The sequence below is a fragment of the Grus americana genome, chromosome 3, assembly GCF_028858705.1.
Source record: "Grus americana isolate bGruAme1 chromosome 3, bGruAme1.mat, whole genome shotgun sequence".
NCBI classification, from domain to species: Eukaryota; Metazoa; Chordata; class Aves; order Gruiformes; family Gruidae; genus Grus; species Grus americana.
The window spans coordinates 85,161,734-85,184,130 of NC_072854.1; the positions used below are offsets into that span (position 1 = coordinate 85,161,734).

General features: G+C 34.9%; 1 protein-coding gene across 3 annotated transcripts in view; it reads left to right on the top strand.

The window, feature by feature from the left end:
- Nucleotides 1–22,397, top strand: part of FMN2 (formin 2) — a 161,666-nt gene that overhangs the window by 96,022 nt on the left and 43,247 nt on the right. For all 3 annotated transcript variants that reach the window (XM_054822144.1, XM_054822145.1, XM_054822146.1), the window contains 6 exons: nt 3,552–3,643; nt 3,780–3,909; nt 4,857–5,003; nt 6,933–6,992; nt 7,171–7,291; nt 18,184–18,276. In XM_054822144.1, the coding sequence (XP_054678119.1) occupies nt 3,552–3,643; nt 3,780–3,909; nt 4,857–5,003; nt 6,933–6,992; nt 7,171–7,291; nt 18,184–18,276 (643 nt within the window). The remainder of the gene's footprint in view (nt 1–3,551; nt 3,644–3,779; nt 3,910–4,856; nt 5,004–6,932; nt 6,993–7,170; nt 7,292–18,183; nt 18,277–22,397) is intronic.

The window sequence follows — 22,397 nt, forward strand, 5'->3', positions numbered from 1 at the left end:
CATTCAAAGAGGTGCTAATGCAGTCAGGTTAATGACTTTTATAACAAGTATCCATTGAATGTGTTCTTGACACAAATGTTGGAGGGTAATATAAAAGCTTTTCTTTATTATCCATCTGCAAATTAGAGAATAAATAAACATTAACCATAAAGCTATCTGGTAAAAATTCTGAGAAATAATCTACAATAATACCTGTGCAGAAGGTGTGTCAGCCTTATTCCTTTTCTATCGTAATTTAAAATACACATAAATCAGAATTCCGGATACCAGAGCCAAAATTAGGGACTTGGAATTTTGATTCTGAACTTGCACCACATATTTAAACGTCTTGATTTTGGTGAAGAGTATAAACCATACTACTTGAATTTTGCTCAAGTCTACTCATGAGTGGATCATACTTAGCCATTGTATCTTTGCCAGTTGTTTTTTCTTTGAATACACAATCTGAGAATAATGGCTTAAGTGAGGAGTAGTGAGCCTACCTAACCTTTGCCCATGGGATTTGGTGAAGAAACATTAACAGCTTGAGCACGCATGTATATAATAGATTGCTGTGATAAGCACTTTAATACTTCACTATGTGTGGAACACCAGAAGAGAGTACTCTCGCTATTTATTCTAAAGAATTTGCAAATAACCATTAAGCTTTATGCTCCTTGTTAAAATATTTTCTCCTCTTTTTATGAAAAATTTTCAAGTTATTTCCTTTGTTTAACAGAAGAGAATATACTTTAGAGATTGCTCAGAAATAATAGAACTTAATTTAAAAACTGTTAGTGCGAAAACTTATTTACTTTTACAAAAAACTCATTTACAATTTTCAAGTGTAAATTGAATACATGAGGTCTTTGACATGTTAGTTGAATAAATAAAATAGACCTTCCTACAAAGGCATGTTATTAGCATACCTAGACCTCCGTGGTTCTGACAACATGACCACCGGAACAACGCTACCTCTCTTAGCGTCTTTCTGATTTCTAAATTCTGTAGATTTCATTCAATGCTGAGAGAGTTTTTACTGATTTGAAAAGAAATGGAAGCTTTCTTTTAACTCTTCATTGGGTAAGAATGTTCTAGATGAAGTGAAGAAATCTCCCATTACCCCTGCTCCCTAACACAAAACCAGAAGCAAGTCTTTCTCCTCAATAGCATCTGCAATGTTTAAGTGGAAACTTCTGTAGTTGCATCTTTCCTAGTCCTCACTCCATGCCCAGAGGAGTCTTCTAAGATTAAAAATTGATACAATTTTCTCATCTTAGTATCCTGAAAAATTCCTTCTCAGGATAGAATTATACAAGCAAAATTTACTACTGTAATTATATTTGTATGTCCTAAGCCTGACTTGCCAGAAACTTCACATAGAAAAGTACCTTTGGAGGCTAAATCCCCAAGTTTGTTTTGTCACACTGAAGTGACACTGGGGTAGGGAATTCAGGAAACTAGGTGTTATGGATGTGCTGCTGACAGTATACTAAAATTAAAAAATGATAAATTAGTCTCAGCCTAGCCCTTTTTAACTGAGAAAGGCGTAATACAGTATACACAGATAGATCAAGGAAGGATCAAACAAGTCAACGAAAGAGATTATTTTCCTCTTCTCAGCGGTGGTGAGACCACATCTCGGGCACTGTGTCCAGTTCTGGCCTCCCCAGTGCAAGACACATGAACATATTGGAGGAGTCTAGTGGAAGGGCCATGATGATGATTAAAGGCTTGGAGAATGTATCATACACGGAGAGGCTGAGCGAGCTGGGGTCGTTCAGCCTGAAGAAGAGAAAGCTCAGGGGGATCTTATCAGTATGTACAAATACCTGATTGGGGAGGGGAAGAATACAGAGCTAGACTCAGTGATGCCCAGTGTAAAGACAAGAGGTAGTGGGCCTCTTTACATTGATATACTGGAAATTCCATTTAAAAATAAAACCACCTCTTTTTTACTGCATGGATGTCCAAACACTGGAACAGGCTGCCTAGAGAGGTTGTAAGGTCTCCATCCCTGGAGATATTCAAAACCTGGCTAGACACAATACTGAGCAACCTGATTTAGCTGCCTCTGCCAGAGGGTTCGAATAGACAATCTCCAGAGGTGCCTTCAAACCCCAACTATTCTATTAGTCTGTGATACAGTTCCTACCACAAAGTTTATTGCAGGGGGGTGGGGGTGGGGAGTTGTTTAAAATATTTCTTATCTGTTGGAGTATTTAATAGGTAAGGCCAGACTACTTTAGAGAAGATGACCCTTGAAGAACATCCACAGAAACGCTTGCTAAATATTAGGACGTATAGTATTCAAGACACATGGCCTTGCAGTCATTTCCAGACTTCTTGAAGTAATCAGAGAAACTCTGAAGTGCTTTTGCTCTGAGTGGCTCTTCAATCTCTTCATCTTTCTGTTTCACATCAGTATTTTCTCCCTTTTCAACAGCCTCAGAAGAACTGTCCAAACCTGACTTTCTGGTTTCAGATTGCTGATGGAGCTGTGGCAGTGTGATTTGAGATAGTTCCATACGTCTTCTGCTAGTCGTGCAAAAGCATGTAGGAAAGAATGTAGATGCAGCCTATGTTTTGCTTTGGCATTATTTAAGTATTTAGAATTTAATTTTCCACTGTTGTCTTCAAGTTCTGTGGTGGAGTAAGTTAAAAAAATGTGTGTAGTGTTTTCTTAAAGGAATAAAGGTAGATATATTTACTTCTTTTTTCACTCTTGCACAGATTCATGTTTTGAATCTATTTTGGAAACCACCATGGATGTCAAAAGAAGGGTCAGAAGGAGAAATTTCCATTCTACTTTTATTCCTTTCCATGCCATTCCATTTTCCAGTACTGCAACTGGAAAAAACAATTTCTCTGTAGCATGGAACACAGAAAGAAGTGAGGCTCTGTGTCTTTTGATTGGAATATTGAAGAAAAGACCACACAATGTACCACAGGGTTCTCCAAGAAACTAGGCAGTTTACATGTAATTGTTTTGGCTTATTAAGGTAAAAATGAATAACATTTTACTCCAAAGTAGTATGCAGTAGTTCTCATGTATTATGGTATTACAAATCAACTACTTTTTGTTGTTCCATAGTGTTTTCCAAATACCAAATAAAATATAAATTGTAGTAAACAATACAAACCTATTTTCATTTAGTTTAAAAAAATACATTATTTAAATATATATTTAAAGATCAGATTGCATTCAAATGCAACCCAACAGATTTGGAAAGAGAAATACAACTCATGAAGAGAGTTCTTTGATCCAAAGACATTATAAACAGCCAAAAACAAGGGAGTTAGGATGAAAAATATTGTCTCAGTGCATGGTTGAATGAATAAATCTTTTGCAGATTACTAGTAGTCAATAATATTATTTGGAAGATGTTCTGTTTTCCATCAGATGTATTTATACTTAAAATCACTCTATGGTCCAAGTAGTTTTACCATAAGCAGATGCTAGAAGGAAAAGAAAAATCTATGAACGTGATTTGTTACAGGAGCATTTTTATCTGTGTTTTTTGACTAGGTTACTAATTAACTCTTTTTAATTATTTTTCCCTTTATTCCAGAGAGCACAATCAGATGAATTAGAAAAAATAGAAAAGCATAGCAAGGCATCCAAGGAAAAAGAAAACGCCAAGTCTTTGGATAAGCCAGAACAGTAAGAACATACTTATGAAAGAACAGTTTTGCTCACTTCAGAAAATTTTCCCTGCTATAGTAAACTATCTAGAGATGTTATAAAAGAAAAAAAAATTGTACTGACTGACAGTGATTTTCTTTAATCACTCCTACAGGTTTCTCTATGAACTCTCATTAATTCCCAACTTTTCAGAACGTGTATTTTGCATCCTATTCCAATCAACGTTTTCAGAAAGCATTTGTTCAATCCGTCGCAAACTGGAATTGTTACAGAAACTGTGTGAGGTAGGTTGAGCTCTGTGAAAAGCTAAAGCTAAATTTCTGATATTTAATCTTGTTAAGTTGTACTCATATTTCAAAAGTTTTCTCTTTATTTACTTTAAGTACTCATTAAATCTGAAGGATAGCAGAATAGAACGTTTTATGATTGTACTTCAACATCAAAGCAAATTCTAAGATTAGCTTTTGGTACTGAACTATATCATGTTTTTGCCATCAATGTATATCATTCTCTGGAAAATAGTGTACCTTCTTCTTTTGTTAAAGTAAAATCTTCCCTCTTCATAGTGACCATATCACTCCTTTCCAAATGAATGCTAGTTCAGTCCACCTTCTGTTTGCTTGGATTTTTGAACTGTCCAACTCAATAATATCTCCAATATCCCAAATTAGTTAGAGATAGCAATGCTGTCTCTAGCTAGAAGAGATTACTGGAATTTTGTGGTCCCATGCAAAACAAATATATGGCTTTAAAACACAGGTTTCATCAGTGTTTTCATAACTGAAAACTATTTGAAATATTTTATTTAATTGTTTACCATTTAATAGATTTTTTAAATTTAATTGATTAAATGTTTTAATTGTTCCATGTGGGTTTTTTATGAACTTATTGCAAAATTGTCTCCTAAATTAAATATACTATTTACCATATCACATCAGTTAAGGAATCACTATTTTTTTCTCAACAGGTCATCTCTGATGATATCGTATAAATTTCCTGTTATATTTTTCTAAGTATCCATTTTGTGGATAACATTCTCCATTCACAACAAATTACATATTGATATTATTCTACTTCTACATGTTGTGATAGAAAGTTGTTAATTCCCTATATTTGAGCCTTTATATAAGTATGATTTCTAAACACAGTATCAACAGATTTGTCAGTAATATTGTTAACAGTAGATATTATTGTGAGTTTGAATAGAGAATTGTTTCTTTCTGTTTTGTAGACTTTGAAAAATGGGTCAGGAGTTATGCAGGTCCTGGGTTTGGTTCTTGCCTTTGGAAATTACATGAATGGTGGAAACAGGACGCGAGGACAGGCTGATGGGTTTGGACTAGATATCCTGCCGAAACTGAAAGATGTCAAGAGCAGTGTAAGTTGATTCTAGACTTCCTGTAGGCCTGAGAATTTAACATTCTCAGAAAATTCCTTTGTCTCTATTTCTGAGTAAATGGTGTGAAATTTATGAAGGCATGTCAAAGGGAATTCTTTTGTTAATATACTTAGCTGATCACACTTATAGAGTTGCATGTATTTATGTAGAAATATGAAAATGAACTGTCTCTTTTCATTACAGTAAAAATAAAAATATGTTAAATTATGTCTTAGTTCCTGATCTGAAATGCATTTGACTTTTGGCACTGCATAGTTCTAAATTTTCCTGTATTCAGAAGCAATACTACAATCCTTACACTTAAAAGGTTTGTTGCAGTAGTGGAAGCAATTGTAAAAGAAAAGTTAACTGTGATTTGATGCTGATTTAAAATATTTGTGAGAAAAAAAAAAAAAAGTCACTCCTTAAAATGATCGAGTAGGCATCCTGAGCTTTTGGGACAACCCCAAATTCATCCTTTATATACATCATAATGACAGAGTGTGCATTTGCCATTGGACCACTGAACCACCCAAGTAAAAAGTAATCACAGCAAGTACTTGTTGATTTAAGATTTGTCTGGTATAGTCATTTGAATAAGGAGAATGATAAGTAGTCTTGTTTCTTGCACAGTGCTAAACTGCAGCTTCTGTGTTACCAGCACTTTTTTGGCTTTGGTTATTCAGATTGGGGTTGTATTCAAATATCTACTTTTGTTTACAGGGAAAAAATAATCTTTGAGTCTCTGTGGCTATGATGAAAAGACTCATCTGAATGTGGGCGGTGGTATAAGAGAGGTTATAGCAATAATTCTTGAAACTTTAAATTGGCCCCTACATCTATCTAATGAGTCATTGTCAAGATCTGTTATTCTGAAAGTGGGAGAAAAAGAAGAGTTTGTTTCCCTGCTTGATCACTTGCTAAATATACATGCTTTAGCTGCTGGGTTAGGTAATGGGAGCAGACTGTTGTTTACCCTGAGTTGAGAGACCATGTCGGCCATTTGCCTTTAAAGGGATGGAGGAACTTCATTCTGGCATGCTTGTTTCTCTGGTAAGCCAGGGGAGTGATGATATGAATGGAGCCTTAGTACAACGTGTTTAGGGCAGCTTACTTTAGCTTAACCTTCTGATTGACTCTAGATACATCATCAGGTTTAGAACTTGGTTCAGTACAACATTTAGGCACACTAAATTTAGTTTGGTGACTCAGGTCTTTAGTATGTAATTTGCTGGAAATATTATGAACAGTAATTAACATTGCAATTGCAAGATACAACTTCAGTTTGCTACTCATCAGTCAGCAAAGTTCTTACAAAATAGTTTTCTGAAACATAATTCTGTCAAAAATCCTCTTCAAATCAAAGAATTTTCTGCTGAAGTTTTGTTACAGAGATTACAGAGGAGAAACAATGAGAAAGGCCCCCCAAGACCCCCAAAATTGCCAAAATTTCATTTAGGAAAATAACTTACTTTGTTTAGTTTAACTTTGCTTTCGTTATGATTATAGTTATAGATTAATAAAAAGATCTGAATGTTGCCAAACAAGTTGCATACGTCAACCCAGAAATAGTTTCTCTTTTGTTTCTTGGGAAATTTCAAAATCTAAGGGTTCGGTTTACAATCAGGTAAACTTCAAAACTCAGGAGTGGTTTACATGAGTGTTATAACAGATCTTTCCATTATTTATTCAATGATTAAATGGTATTTCGGTTTCAGGGTGGTGTGTGGTTTGTTTTTGTTGTGTGGTTTGGGGTTTTTTTGGGGGGGGGGGGTTGTTGTTGGTTTTTGTTTTTTGTTATTAGTGAAGGTACCAAATCAGAAAGTATTTTCTGTACTTGACACTAAATGTTTCATTTACTTGAATTACTTTTTTTTTTTTTTCCAGTGAATTTCAGTAACACAGCAAACTTTATTCTCTTCTATACAGGACAACAGCAGAAGTCTTCTGTCTTACATTGTCTCATACTATTTGCGTAATTTTGATGAGGTGAGTGAGAATTAATTTTGCTCTTTTAAATTCAAGTTAAAATCATCTTACTAAATTCACTTATCTGCTGGATGACATGAGGAAAAATGCACAAATATTCATCGTGCTTTCAGTTATATATTTCAGTATATAAAAAAGTAACAAGCACCGTGTAACTGTTCATTTGTGTTTTTGTCAGGATGCTGGAAAAGAACAATGCATCTTTCCTCTTCCAGACCCACAAGATCTTTTCCAGGCTTCGCAAATGAAGTTTGAAGACTTTCAAAAAGATCTCCGCAAAATGAAGAAAGATTTGCGAGGTACTGAACCTAGATTAAGTATTAACTATATGTTTCCAATGTATCCCTGCTGTTATTGTTTGTATAATTTTGAGAAATTAGATGATATTGTAAAAATAGTTGTGTATTTTTGACTCCTCATATTTTGTTTCCTTAATTTGCTTTTTCATGACCATTTAAGCAATAATTCATTATTGATAGATAACCTGGAAGAGGTTAAAGTAAACAACATCAAACCAGTTTGGTTAAATCTTTTGTTTCAAAACCAAAACAAAAAAAATATTTTTTTTTTTTCCAAAAAATGATTTCAACAAGTCTTCACCATAAAAAGAACTGCAAAGTATTGGACCATGTCCATGACAAAAAAAGGTTCATAATCAGGTCCAAATACTATCTAGCAGATAAAATAATATATATGGCATGTTGTTAAGACAGTTGATATAACCTGACTTTACTAAAAAATAATAAGCAAAGGAAGTACTTTTTTCTCATGCTTGTGGCATGATGTCTTTAAATGAATTCAACAAGCTTAAAATAAGGTGTATTTGCTACAATTTAATAAAGAACATGTATCACATATAATAAATTTCTTAATAACATTGGGAACTAAGCACTAAGTTGAAGTTTAAGCAAGAATACAGTTTGCAGAAATGATGGCTAATATCTATGATCTTCGATATTTTTGCTAAAAGTCCCTGCCAGACTAGCCAGGTATGTACCATTATGCTACATTTTGATTCAAATCAAATAGTGAATGTTTCTGTTGCCTTGCTGATTTTGAATACCATGCATCTAGAGACCAAGGAATGGTTTGGTTAAACCATTAGTCTCTGAACAACCTAGAATTGAAGGTTCTCTATTAAAACAAAAACACAACATGGTTACCAAATGATATCTGACCTTCCCTTCTTGCCCCTATCAAGCTTCTGTTTGGGTGTTTTAAAATGTATTTTAAACATTTAGAGGTAATATTTAAAGTTGTATCCAGGTTATGTAGAGTGATACTGAGGAGCAAGCTGCAGCACCATCCATTTGCTGCCCTGAACAACCTAGGGGGCAAAAATCCCACAGTTCAACCATGAAAATTTATTTCTATACTTCTTGCAACTTTCAGATTATCTGAGGGCTGATCTCCAAGCTTGCTCATAGAGAATAAAGCTGCTTAGGTCTGACTGAAAAAAGGTACCTGAATTCAGACGCATGTTTATGAACATCTTTGAGGGTAGATATTATTCCTTGCAAGTTCACCAAAAGAGTTTCTATATCCACAAAAGGTTAAATATTTTTAGATCAAGGTTGAAATTTGCACACAGGCATAAATCTCTTATGGAATAAATCCACACTGTGCAGTGATCAAAGCAGGGGTTCTGTAAAAATGGAAATTACACGCTTCGCTCTGCCATCAGACTGCAGTTGAATTCTTTCTGTGCTTTCAGTCCAGCCCTTAGGCTGGAATCTCTGTTGTCAGTCTGTTCTATAGTTAATGAAACTGAAGAATAACTGCAGACACCATCGCTCTTTCCCTATTGCCTTTGCTACAAACTTTTTTTGGGGACAGCATCAGCCCCCTTCTGCATCCTCCCCTGGATATGGAGCGACAATTTCCATACCAGTCTGCAATCTCATTCATGACTTCCTTATCAGCCCTGAGTAATGCAAAATGCTTTGCATTGGCTCTCTTTTCCAAAGAAAAGTGTCGCTCTAAATTAAAAATAATTTGTGTTAAAATTTTTGACTGCAAGAGCATTCACTAAAAATTCTAGGTATTCCAATAGCTTAATTGTAATGCTTTCAGTGAGACAGAATAGCCAAGTTTAGTGCCAGTCTTTTTTAAATAGAGTACTGGTTTTAACTGAATATATAAAATTACTTCAAGCTCATTTTCCTCTGCATGTATTTTAAGTACAGTACCAGATTTGCTAATCTGCATCTGGAACCTTATGAGTTACTAGAGCTAGCAAGTGCCTCATTAAATAACTGAGTAGGAAGAAGGCTGCAAGATGCTGAGCAAATTCTGACAAAATCATAAATGTGATTCTCTCCTCTTGAAGTCAGTGAGAATAAATGAGCATTGAGTATTCCTGGGAAATACTGATTATCACAGACTGTAAAGCCATACAAAAAGATGCCCATGAATGCATTCCAGTTTTATACCAAGATGCAGACTGTAATCTTGGAGCTATTTCTTCAGTAATTGGATGGAAGATTTCATGAGAGGATTTCACCATTTATGGGAGGTGGGTGGGGGGTGTTTGCTTTGTTCTTTATCACTGAAAAACTGAAAATTGCACATAATATTGATGCGAGCAGTGTCACCAGTTTACAGGTATTCTGTCTGTGCTAGTTTCAAATACCACGCACAGTGAGATCACACTTAGTACAATGTGGGGAAAGGTGTATTGGTTCATCTAGGAATAAAAGCTTCTGAAGATATTTTATTTCTATCTTAAGAAACTTTTCACGATCATTATTCAAAGGTAAACTTCATCCCAGAAGGATCATTTCATAAAATTATAGGGACACTTAAACAAGAACAAAAACCCCACAAAGTAAAAGATTATTATTATTATTAAAAAAAAAAAAAAGTTTTGTAACCATAACAATAGCAGTTCACTCTAGCAATGCTGTACTTTTCCATCTAAATATGTCAATAGCATTCACAAAGATGTGCAGATATAAATAATCTTTATGTTTCTGTAAAATAATTTCATTGTCATGCTCTTTCACAGTTCTGAGCTTGGGCTTGTGTTTGTATTAAAGGAGTTGTTATGCTGATTGCTTAAAAAGAAAAAGCACTCATGATGTTCAAACTTATATGCTTTCTTCCCTTTTAACTGTGGAGGCTCTTGTCCATTTTTAAGTTTTTTTATGAACTGTATGCCTCACAGTTTGTAAATGTTAGAAAAGAAAATATGTTCTAAGATTTCAGATTAAAAGTGTAAGTCCAAAAGACTTTCAGAAAGCATGCTGTGTGCCTGATCCAATATTAATAAGACAGAAATTTCCAATTTTTTTAAATTGAAAAAAACCCCAAAAACCAAACAGCCATCCCCTAAGATTATAGTGGAAGCCACACTAACCATGTAATATTGAACTTGCAAATTGTTCAGGTTTGGTTTTGTTTTTAAAATAATATAGATGCCAGGGATAAAGTTTATATATTAGATTTTTTTTTTAAGATAGAAGACCAAAGAACAGGTAGATCCTTTTACTATCAAACCAGATGAGTTTGGCTCCATCTGTTGCTCCCAGATTTCACAGCTCTCCAGGATTCTCAATTTAGCCTTTTTGACTTCAGTGACATATAGTTTGTTAAGCAACTCGATCTGCTTTTGATCTCTCCTGGCTGTCAGCAGCGTTCCTTGATGCAGTCATGCCAGGCAATGACTTCTGTTCCTATGTCATTCCACAGAAGAAACTTTAGCACTTGCCACATGACTTAAATCAACTCACCATGTAAAGAAAATTGGGCATCCAGGGTCACAAGAGCAGTGCGTGACTCTCACTGATTAGGACTTGTGTTGTATATCTATTATTATCAGTATATTTTTCTAGACACTTCAGAATGCTAGAGGTGGGGCAGAAAGATGTGGAAAACATGCATTGAATCAATTAATGTTTTAATCCTCTCTGCTCTGACGCTCTCTGGAGGTGGAGTGGTGGTTTAGGAAAATGTTGGATTTGTGGCCCATGAAATTCTTCAAGACATGTATTTAGTTTAAGAAAGAACTAGGACACTAAAATGGCAGTGAGAGTTACAGTATTTATGAAGCACTTATGGCAAGTTAAAACTGTTTAGAAGCTGTTCTTTGGCTATGCATTAATATTTTAGCTTTACAATAGTGAGTTTATTCTTGCAAATCAAAAACTAATTCATCAGTTGTCACGTATTGCAAAACTTTCACTGAAGCTCAGCTAAAAGGGAATTAGAAACAATGTCAGGCAGAAAATAAATCTGACTTGTAGAATTTTGAAGAGATGAATAATACCATATGAAGCAGACTGCTATGAACTCAAGTTGAAATCAGTACTCGTTTATATGTCATAATGTTGTCATATTTAATATCTTTGAAAACTGATTACAAGTAATAATTATGATAATTAAATATGATTTTTGCAGTGATGCTTTCTTTTCCTACTGTGAGTGTTTACAACTCATTGAAAAGTCTCCATCGATAAGAAGCTAGGCTGTGTGGCCCAGTACATTGCTCTGATTTGGAATGAATGTGACTGAGAATGTTTATAAAGCATTAGGCATTTGCAGAACACTTTGTATTTAAAAAATGTTCCAAGAAAAGCCCCACAGTAACTTGGAAACATACACGTTCCCTATTTTTTCTGTGCTTCTTAGTCACCTAAAATTACCTTTTTGGCTTGGATCTGCTAGTTGTAGAGCTGGTATGTGCTCTTGGGTTTAATACCTGCTGTGTAAATCAGAGCATTGGAAGTACCATATTGTGCAATAGAAAGACTTTTAAAACTTGAATTTCAGTGGTGTCAATGGGGGACTGAGAGAGATGGGGTAGTAGTAGATATGTTATGCTTTGACCCTTACAATTTCTTTCTCACCTAGTTATCTCATAACTATTTAACTTTTGACAAATCATTCCTCTTGCCTCAGTAATGGTTACCCCTAACACCTAGAAAGAGGCACCAACCCTAAGAGTGCAGTTGCGCTGTAGTTTGAAATGGAATTTTTCTCTTCGTGGCCAATTCTGTATCTGGGATGCATGGATAAGACTGCAAAATAAGATTGTTAGTTCTTTCATAGGTAATATTAACTTTTGCAGGCTAAAATAAAAAAAAATTCACCATTCTATTTGCACGTCATCCCCTCTCTCTCACACACACATCCATATCCTTCTACCTTTTCATATTCACAAGGTGCTCTGTTTCCATTACAGTCCTGATTATGGGAGTAAGACTTTGGCAATGTTTCAGTGCCACTTCTTGAGCAGGAACAGGAGCAGTATTAATTTCAACTTCAATTAAAAAAGTTAAGCAGCCTAAGCCATTTAGGGTCCCACTACAGATGACAGAAAAAGAAGGGATCACTCTCCTAAAATTGAGTGCTAAGGAAAGGTCTTGAGTCTAGGCTGGTGATCTGTCTTTTAAATAACTAAAGTTTGATGAAATGAAGGTCCATCCTATGAGGTTTCCAAAAAACGTAATATTTTTTTAAAGTGCTTCTACGCTGATATTCCAACTTCTTTCAAGAGAAGATGACAGGGAGCTGGAGGAGAGAGAACTGAAATGGAGAAAAAAATTGTATTCTTGGAGAGTTTGAATTAATTGCCTCATGAAAAAATTTCTGTTTTAAGATACTTTGAAGTGGCTGTGTTTCTGTTATTCTCTGTCAATGGTTTTGGTATAAATCGGAATTAAGATTTTTCACAATTAAGGAATAGATCTTCTATTTTTCTTATACGATCCATAGATCCATATTCTGAAGAAAGGATGCCTTTAGTCTTTTATAATCAAATGCCAAATCTCTCAAGGCAATCATTAACAAAATAATTTAGCAACATTAGCTATTTTGGTCAATCCTACGGTTATCTGTACAGTCTACCTTTACAGAAACAGCTATTGCTTTAACCAAATTAAATCTTTACTTTTGCCTATTCATTAACAGCTGTGCATCCACAAATTCTAGCTGTTTGTTCTGCTATCACTGAAAGGGTTAATTGCTGCAGCTATGCAGCATGCAGACTCCTAAACCTAAACCAGATGTAAACTAAAGCCAGGCTTTCAGTCAATCTGTGAGTCATATTTTACTGTCCTTAAAACTCCAAACAAGGAGCTGTCTATGGAAGCCCTTGAAGACTCAGCAGTTCTTAGTGTAAGTCTTTACAATTCCAAAAAAATAAATAAAAGAAAATTAAGAGCTCTTTCTGTACTTGTGGCCAAGTTCATCAGAGTTTGTCTTTTGATGAGGCCAGTATTGTTTCCTTTTGGTAAAGTCTAAGCTTTCTTTTAAAGTCACAGGTTGCAGCTGTAAGGAATCCAGAAAGCACTGAGGAAGTTATGAAAACAGTGGTTATGCTGTTCTATGATTTCCAGGCAAGCAGGACACAGGCACATCTCCTGTGAGAGTCTCAGGACTAAGAACCTCCGAAAATGAGGATGTAATTGCAAAACTTCCTTAAAGACTTAGAAAACAAATAGTCTATCAAATCTCAGTGCAACTTGTACTCTTAAGTGTCTTAAACGGTCTTGAAAATCCACTTGAATTCTATAGGACTGCTATATAAGTATGTGGTTTCAGAAGTGGTTAACCAAAACAGCCTAACGGACCTGTTAATTACTTAGCCAAGATAATTCACAGTTCTGCTTGCTTTCTTATTAGGTATTTTGGTGGGGGTTTTTGTTTTGTTTTGTTGGGGTTTTTTAATGTTTTGAGAGTGCTGAAAGAAAAATCATGGTGCCCATTATTATCCTGACCAAAGAAAATATAGGAAGCCTGAGGAGCAGGCATTAAAATTCTGAATCTTGAAAACACTTTTTTTTTCCTTTTTAAAAAAGTGCAGCAACTATTTTTGATACTGAGACTGGGTGCGTTTTTAGATCGTTTACCAGAATCACTTACTGAAAGTGTTAGTACACTTCCTTTTCTGTATAGATGTCTCTTAACCAATATTGGCTGTTGTGAAACTTTATACAGTTTTAGTATATTGACCTAAAATAAAAAAAAAAAAATAAAAAAAGGATAGGCATGCTAACAGAGTAGCTTGGAAAATGGCAATTAATTGATTTAGAGGGTTGGAGAAGAGGTGTGTCTGCCCGCGCCAACTCCTGCTTAGGATTTGAGATCTTTGAAAGGGATAAGATCAGTGCATGAGGACTGGGCATTCAGGACTACAGGGAACGGAAAACTTTGCTCTGCTGGAAAGCAATATGAAGAAGTTTTTATCTTTATTTATTCTTGTTTGGGCAATTGTGAGAGGAATTCTACTTAGCACTTGGCTTTTGTGACTGCCTACATGACTCTCATTTGTGGTACCTTAAATACCTTTCAATTCTTTCATTACAAGAAAATTTAAAATCTGCTTAAAGTAAACTGAATTTAGGAATGCACTAGCTTTGTCTAAGTTTTTGAGTTGTGTACACATCTACTAAGAAGTGAGAATAACTGAACCTATGAGAATTGGGATGCTAACAGAGTAAGTTTTGAGTCTGTTATCAAAAAAGAGACAAGCTTTTGTTTCAGACAAAACTTTTACAAACTTGTCACAGCAGATCCCCTTTGCCAACCTGTTCCTTTGATATCTGGAATGTTTATCTGGGCTGTTTCATGGACAGAAATATATTTGAGAATGAAGCTGAGGAAAAAAAAAATCACATATAGAAACCTCTGTTGGTATTCTCACATACTTTTTTTTTTTTTTTGGCATGGTTCACCTCCACATTTCTTAGAAGTTATTGAATACACTTCTGACACAAACATTTATTCAGTATCTTATTCCTTCACTTGGGCAGAAATACTGGTAACTGTCTAGTGTTTTGTGTTCCTTTCATATGATCAACACTTGAATTTCTTCAGTTTCAGTGAGGAATAACAATACCTCATCCTCATCAGCAGGGTTTTATACTGTGGTGACAAATTACAGAACATGATAAATTAGTGTACACAGGTTGTACAGTGAGGCCACAATTCCAGTCTTGGCACTCTGGAGAAAGCGGAAACTTAGGAAGAGCTTACAGGCCTGTTATTTCTTTAATGAAGAAGGCATCCAATGAACTAGTTGGTTTTAAGCATCATAATACCAATATTAGTATGGTAATAATGACAGCATTTGTCCTATTTTTAAAAGTTAGATGCTACATATGAGATATTACTTTCTAAAAAGGAAGAAAAAAGGATTTTTTTATTGTTTCCTGTTGGTTTTTAAATGACTTGGATATTGTTTGCAATTCAGGTATAGGGTCAAAAATGGACCTGAACTGTTATTCTGAACATCACTGATTTTAGCCTTGTAACGGAAGGAGAGGAGGAACGAACAAAAAATTACTCCACCAAAAACCAAAGAAACAATGTCATCATTAACCGCGCTCCCTTTCTCCCCACCCCGCATGCGTGCACAAACAAATCAACCATGGAAGAGCTTCCAGTATCTGAACGGTTAAAGAACAGACATTTCATTCTGACAATATTACGTTTTTCTTTTCTGTAGCAAGCTGAATATAAAGGATAGCATATCCCTGCATTTCCTTATAGACTTTGAAAAGGGACTGCTTCAGGCTATTGATATGGGCATAGGCTAAGATTTTTGGTGGGTATATACCTTCATAAGATCTATACTTCTCTCAAATCAGCTGAGAGATCAGGAGTTCATTGTGAGCTGCAGACATTAATACAAGAGAGTATAATGTACTTCTGTGAAGAATATGCAATCTGTATTCTGGAAAAAGGTGTGGAATTCGGGTGATATTAAATGTTATGGTAGGTTCTGCAGCACCTTTGAGCTCTGCCACTTATTTCTGAATAGGAGAAAAGAATAATAGAAATTCTATATGTCTCCATTAGAATGTGTTCCTTTGCAGAATAGTACATAGCTTCTCTATTTATTTTTTTTTGTTTATCGTACGCTGTAAGAAAATTCGTGGTCATTTGGATCCCCTCCCCTGTTTCAGCTGTGTTGACTAACATTTGTTTAAGAATCTGCAGGACAATTTGGGAATTTTTGGAAAGTGGTTCTGTTAATACTGTTTTATATGGAATTTAAAATTTTCTTTACTGAGTATCAACACACTTTGATATTTTTTTGCACAATCTTTAGACATAGCAAAAACATCGGCACCAGAAAGGAAAGTTGAATCATTTTGCATTTACAGTCTGTGAGCTGACCAACAGTAAACACCTATTTATCAAAGGAACAGATTCTGTTCTCTTCCATTCTGAAGGAAGTTTCCTCCAACCTTAGAAACATTTGACATACAGCAGTAATTCCATTTTCATATTTGACTTGACATGTGACTGAAAGATCTACAGGTTTGTCCATGTGATTATATTTGTAAGGGGTTTTTTTTGTTTTGGTTTTCTTGTGGGTTGGTTTTTTGTTTGTTTGGGGTTTTTTGTTTGTTTGTTTGTTTTTCAGTAGTGCTTCATAAGCCAAGTTAGCTGTTTAATATAATATATTCACGTTAACTTTCCCCCCTAAAATCTGCTGGTACTTATTTCTGTTTTGCTCTAAGCTTAAAAGAAATAGTTTAAAAAAAATAAGAAATTGTTATTGTCACCCTGACTTTACTCCACTTGTGGGGAGTTACCAATTATTGGAGTCATTCTTCTGTATATATGCATTTTAAAAATTATTATCTCCAATTGTCTTTGGCATTTTCACAACTATGAGAAGAGATGATTAGCCAGTGCCTGAGATCTAAAGCCACATTCTCCAAAGATTTGCCCCAGATATCGCAGATCAGATGAGTAGTACAGTAAAGGTGAATCAATTTAGGCAGCTAACAGAATATAGAGTGATGTGACTACCTTCATATCTGTTTACCTTCTTGGCACTCTAGCTTGAATGACTAGGTACAGATCGACAGTGGGTTGGCTGACCAGGATTTGCCAAAATTAACGAACCTTTGGATCTTTATCTTTAATTATGTTATCTTTAATTGTTCTACCATGCTCTTTTGGAGATATCATTAGTTTCTTGCTGTAAACTAGAGTCTGGTATTATTTACCAGATTATGAATTTGTGCTTGTTGAAGAATGAACAAGATGACAACTGATTTTTTTAATTTTTTTTTTCCCCTGAGACCCTTTCAAATATTACAGAACCACATTTTTAGAGCATATAATGGTGATATATTCTAAGGCTACTACCTGTTGTTTCTGGTCTTCAAAAGCAGACTACAAGTCTCATCTGTAGATATTTGGATTGATGCAATCCTAGACATCATTTATATTTAAAGGAGATAATTATGATAGTATATTCTGCTTCTTCAGAATCTTTTTTTAAATGCCTAACTAGTCTTCTGTATTTAAAGACCTAGTAATAATCCTATTTTGCTGAAAGAAACTCTGGAGAGTAAACAAGGAAAATACTTTTTTTTTTTTAAATGTTTGCACTTTTACTGGAAATTTTGAGGCAGAATCAAGCAGGATTCATTTCTGTTGAATGATGGGAACTTATCACAGCCCAGAGATTTCCCCTATAATAGAAATCAGAGCTTAACATTCTCTGAAGTAGTAGTATCAAGTTAACCCAAACTTAAATTAGCTTGGATAGTTGGTGGAAACATGACAATACCACCTCACCAATGAATAATCTGTGTCAGGGCTGCTTCACGCTCCAGCTTCTCTGTCCTGGCCTCTAGTGCAATAAAAACCCATCTGTCCTTCTCCAAGGTCTCTCACAGAGTTCAAACAACGAGAACTATACTCATAATCTTTCACTTTAATCATTTTGCACTATTACTTTTGAACAATGCAAGGCACTTCACTATGTCTACGGTTTAGCAGGTATCAAGCCCTCATCCGGTATTACTCACTAAATTACAGTCCTTCCTACTCTTTGGTGCAGGTTTTGCATCTGAACTTTGTTTTGATTCAAGCACTATCACCTGGGGCCAAGTATTACCACATGGCCTGGGATCTGAGTTTGTAATTCTGTTCCCATACATCTCAGCTCCTTAAATTTGTCTTTCTCCCTCAAAACAATTATTTCCACTCATTTAAACTAACAGGCTGGCTGCAAGTTATCTGTATATTTTGGTCAAAAACATTTGACTGGGAACCTAACTGTTGCTGAATATATTATCATAGTGTTTGTACTTGAAGTAGTGTGTTTGGGGCACATATTCCAGCAATTTCACTGGCTGTGCATTAATTTAAGCATCTTTTATTCCAGTATGCAGATCCATACTATGATGTGTCATCCTAAACTAATCTATTACTTCAATTTCAGTATGTGAGACAGAAGCAGCAAAAGTTTATCAGCTATCACTAGAAGAGCACCTCCAGCCTTTCAAAGACAGCATGGAGCAATTCATTAGTCAAGGTAAATAATGAAACGTCACTTAACCTTTTCATGACATTTCAAAGGAAAGTTATGGGAACAATGTTTATACGTTGTGGGAAAGGGATTGTTTATTTTGGCGTCATAGAAAGATGTGGATTAGTTTAATCAGATGCCACACAGTTCTAAAAGATTTGCAGAATGATTCTGTTGTACTGTAGGTGACTCATTCTCTCTTGCATGACAGCAAAGACAAATGCTATTGGCTTGAGTGCTTGATCTTCTGATAAGTTCAACATTCCAGTTGAAAGCAATTTTACAACCTTTGTTGCCTGAAAAATTATTGAAGCTGGATCTGTTTCATTAACTTCTTTCCAAAGAGATAATTCTTTTGTATGCGCCAAAAACATGGAGTAAGCATAGCAAAAGTAGTTAAAAGTTTTCCAGATATAAGGCAAATCCATATGAAATACTTAGATGTGATTAGTGGAAAACGCTGTAAGAGAAAACATATTAGAAATATCTATGATGAACTGGCATCCTGAGTGCTAGGAGGAAAACACTTTAAAAATGAATAGACTGATTTCAATGCTTTAATACACCCCTCTTTAGCAAGACTATAGGAGATATGGGTAACTAATTTTTGCCTAGTGTATATCAGAGCATCTCTCGAAATACTACTCTGAAAGAGTATACTCTGTATTGGCCAATTCACTTTTTGATACAAGTTAGAATTTACTGCCTCATGGTGACAATGGCCTGATGAGTACACCAATGTAATTTTAACTTTCTTGACCACTTTGCTGCTCCTTCTGCTTTGATATTACATTTTATAATAGAAGACAGACCTGTTATCTCCTCAACAGGTAACTTATGTGAAAAGTCAGTTTCGAGTGATGATTCAATGGAGCTGTTAGTAATTTGTTAGCCTAAGGCTGTGTTAATGAGCTATCATATACAGAAATCATTATTAACTGAATGTGTATTATATTTGAGAGGCCAGTCAGATAGGTATTTATGTCTTCTTGGTTAGAATATCCAAGATGACCATCCATCCGAATATTATAAGGAGATGGAGTACATATGTTCTAGTGTATACTGATCTATGCTATAGGACTCTGAATTACAGTGAAAAAATTCAGCAAACCCACCATTTTCAACCATCGAATGTGTACTGATGTTTTCCAAGACAAATGTCTATTAGCTAAACCTGGCAAACAGGATGTTGTCTCCAGCAATAGTAGGTATGAACTGCTTTAAAACTGGATTCTGATTATGTATGTGAAATATAAATGTTACATTAGCGACATGATTAAACATGTAGCAAGCATTTTAAATTAGGTTTATAGTATTATTTATATATATATAGATAAGAGACAATCAAATCACAAGTTGGTCTGAAAGAAATCACTAATGGTATACTGTAAATCATGCCATATGTTTGCATATTAACCTTAATAACAGAGTAGGAAATAAAACATAAGGATTATATTTCATCAGACGTATATCTGTTAAATTTCTTTCACTTCTTTTAGAAAGCATATCTGCAGAATTATTTGACTCTGTACTTTAGCTTACTTTATGATTTCTGGCTATGACTTCCAGATCATAATTATATGTAAGCTATGTAGTAATCTGTTCTGGTTTTGCAAGGATATGTGATTTTCTTTCTCGATTATGTGTCTGTATTTTAGGAACGTGAGGAAAAACAGAGGGGAAAAAAAATGCATCTCATCCATTAAGAACTTTGCTTTATTCCCATATTAACTGTGGATATTGTCGGGTGGTTGACAAAGGAAAAACCCATAATGTCAGTAAAAATATCATTGTCCCATTTTAATGAAAATAATTGGAAATGTGTGTTGTGAACACACTGGACTGTGACTAAACAATTTCTACATTTATTTAAAACTGTAAGGCATATTTTGCAGAATCCTGTCCCAAAGTAGGAAAGACAAAGTTTAACGTATAGGAAAAAAGAATCCCTGGTTAAGTTCCAAAAATAAAGTAATTTTAAATACCTTTCATTATGAAATCCTTTGTTTTTACTTCATGGGATTGAATTCAGACTTGAAAGAGGCCATGTTTAAAGCAGGATTTCTCTTTCCTGTTCAGTGTTTGACAGGCTTTTGATCTAGATATTTTTTCTAAGGGCTTTTGTTGTTTATGTAGACATAATCGATGAGTCTTTTCAGCTAGACTGCACACATGATCATTTAGAAAAACAGAGGGACAATTCTTGGCACCTTTTGGGGATTTGTGTTTATATAACATATGCTCTGGGCAAAGAAAAATCAAGCTTTAAGTTTTTATCTTTTCAAGTTCCAGTTTCTCTAAAGTCAGAAAAAGTTTTAACTTATAATTCAGATGAAAAGCATTTTTCATAGGGTTGAATAATTTGGCATGTTTATATGATGTCTTTTCAGAGTAGATAACTTGTGTGCATAATGGGACCCAAAAGTTCAAATAGCTAGTTATTTACAGCATATTCACTTATACTTGTTGCTAGCAGCTAAAATGGAAAATGGTTTTCCCATAGGCAAGCAAACTTGGACATCAAATTAAATATCCTTGGCAAGGGGTTAGAAAGGCGCTGCTTTATAAGAATAGTTAGTGTCTGGCACAGTTATATAACTTTGAATTAAGTTACTGTAACTAGTCTAGCTGACTGTAACTATTGATCTGTTAATTAAAAAATCTTTTTTTAATGTTAACACATTTATTAGATTTTTTTTAATGTTAACACATTTATTAGATTTACCAGAGCAAAAAAAAATGTTGTATATTATTTGCTTACTTGTAAAGATTATTTCATTTGAAAGATAAAGAAGGGGAAGAGGCAAGAATGTCTTCAGAGTCATAATGTTTTAGATGAAAATGCTACTGGTATATATGATTGAGGCTGTTCAGCATTTGCCTTGCCAGCCTAGTCAGTAGGGTAAATAATCGCCATATTCATTAAAATACGCAAATTAGCAAAAGGATGCCAGTCCTCTTTCTGATGAACTTCAGGATCATTCTTAAAATGATCATTCTACTTAACAGAAGATCAAACTACCTGTCCTATCCTCTCTACACTGGCTTAGTGGATATTTGCAAGCATGCTTTGTCCTATGCATTTGCTTTCTGAGGGTCTATGTGCCTCAAAACCTCCAAGGCAATCCTCTCTGTTCCCCCATGTTTTCTGTCCACTTGCTGAAAATCATCATCACAAAATATATAATGTGATTCTTTTGTTTTCACAAATGTTATTTTTTTTCCCTGAAATTCTCCATAGTCACAGGATTTAGAAAGGAAGAAAAGGGGGAAAAAAGGAAAAAAGAAAAAAAAAGCAGCTACTTCAAAAAAGGAAATTGGAGAAAAATTGTCAGAAAACACAAGACTCTTAAAAATTATATTTTTTTTTTTGTTACAGATTTCTAATCATTTCTTTAAAGGTTTCCAATATTTAAGTAATATAAAATATAAGCATGACATTTAGTAGAACAATGGTCCTTATCAGGACCAGTTATTCAGACCAAATTGTAGGTATATAAAAATTATTATTTGCATCTCCCCAATATAGAGTTTATATTCATTGAAATTTTCTGTCCTTGAGTTACTCCCCATGAGTTATTACAATCTTTAATCAGAGAGATTGCAAAGGAAAACACTATTTGGGAACCTTGTCTCTTTGTTCTGTATGTAGCTGTGGATAGATAGGGATGCAAAACCAGCAGAGATCACATCCACCAGTTTAGAAAGATTCAGAAATCACTTCTTTTCCTGGGGGAAATGTGTCTGTCACACAGGACAGTAGGGAAATACTGAGGGTGCTAATCATCGTGCAGTTCATAGAGGAATTTCATTAGCAGTTAGTAATCTTTTAACCTTGTCCCTACTTGATAGGATAGCCAGCTCATGCTGAAAGAATTGTATGGGCATGAAACACAATGAGTCCCAGGCCCCAGGTTTTGACTGTGGTTAACTTTGCAGTGAAAAGCAGTCTTTGGGCGTTTGCTGTTGGGACCCCAGCTCGGCTGTGCATTCTTGTCAGCCTGATAAGGCAGGAAACTTATGATAGGAGGCAGCAACCATCACTCCCTTGGAAAAGTCTGGTTTGGGAACTGGGAAGAAGCAATGTGTTGGAATCACAGCTTTTCCACTGAGATTCTATAAATTGT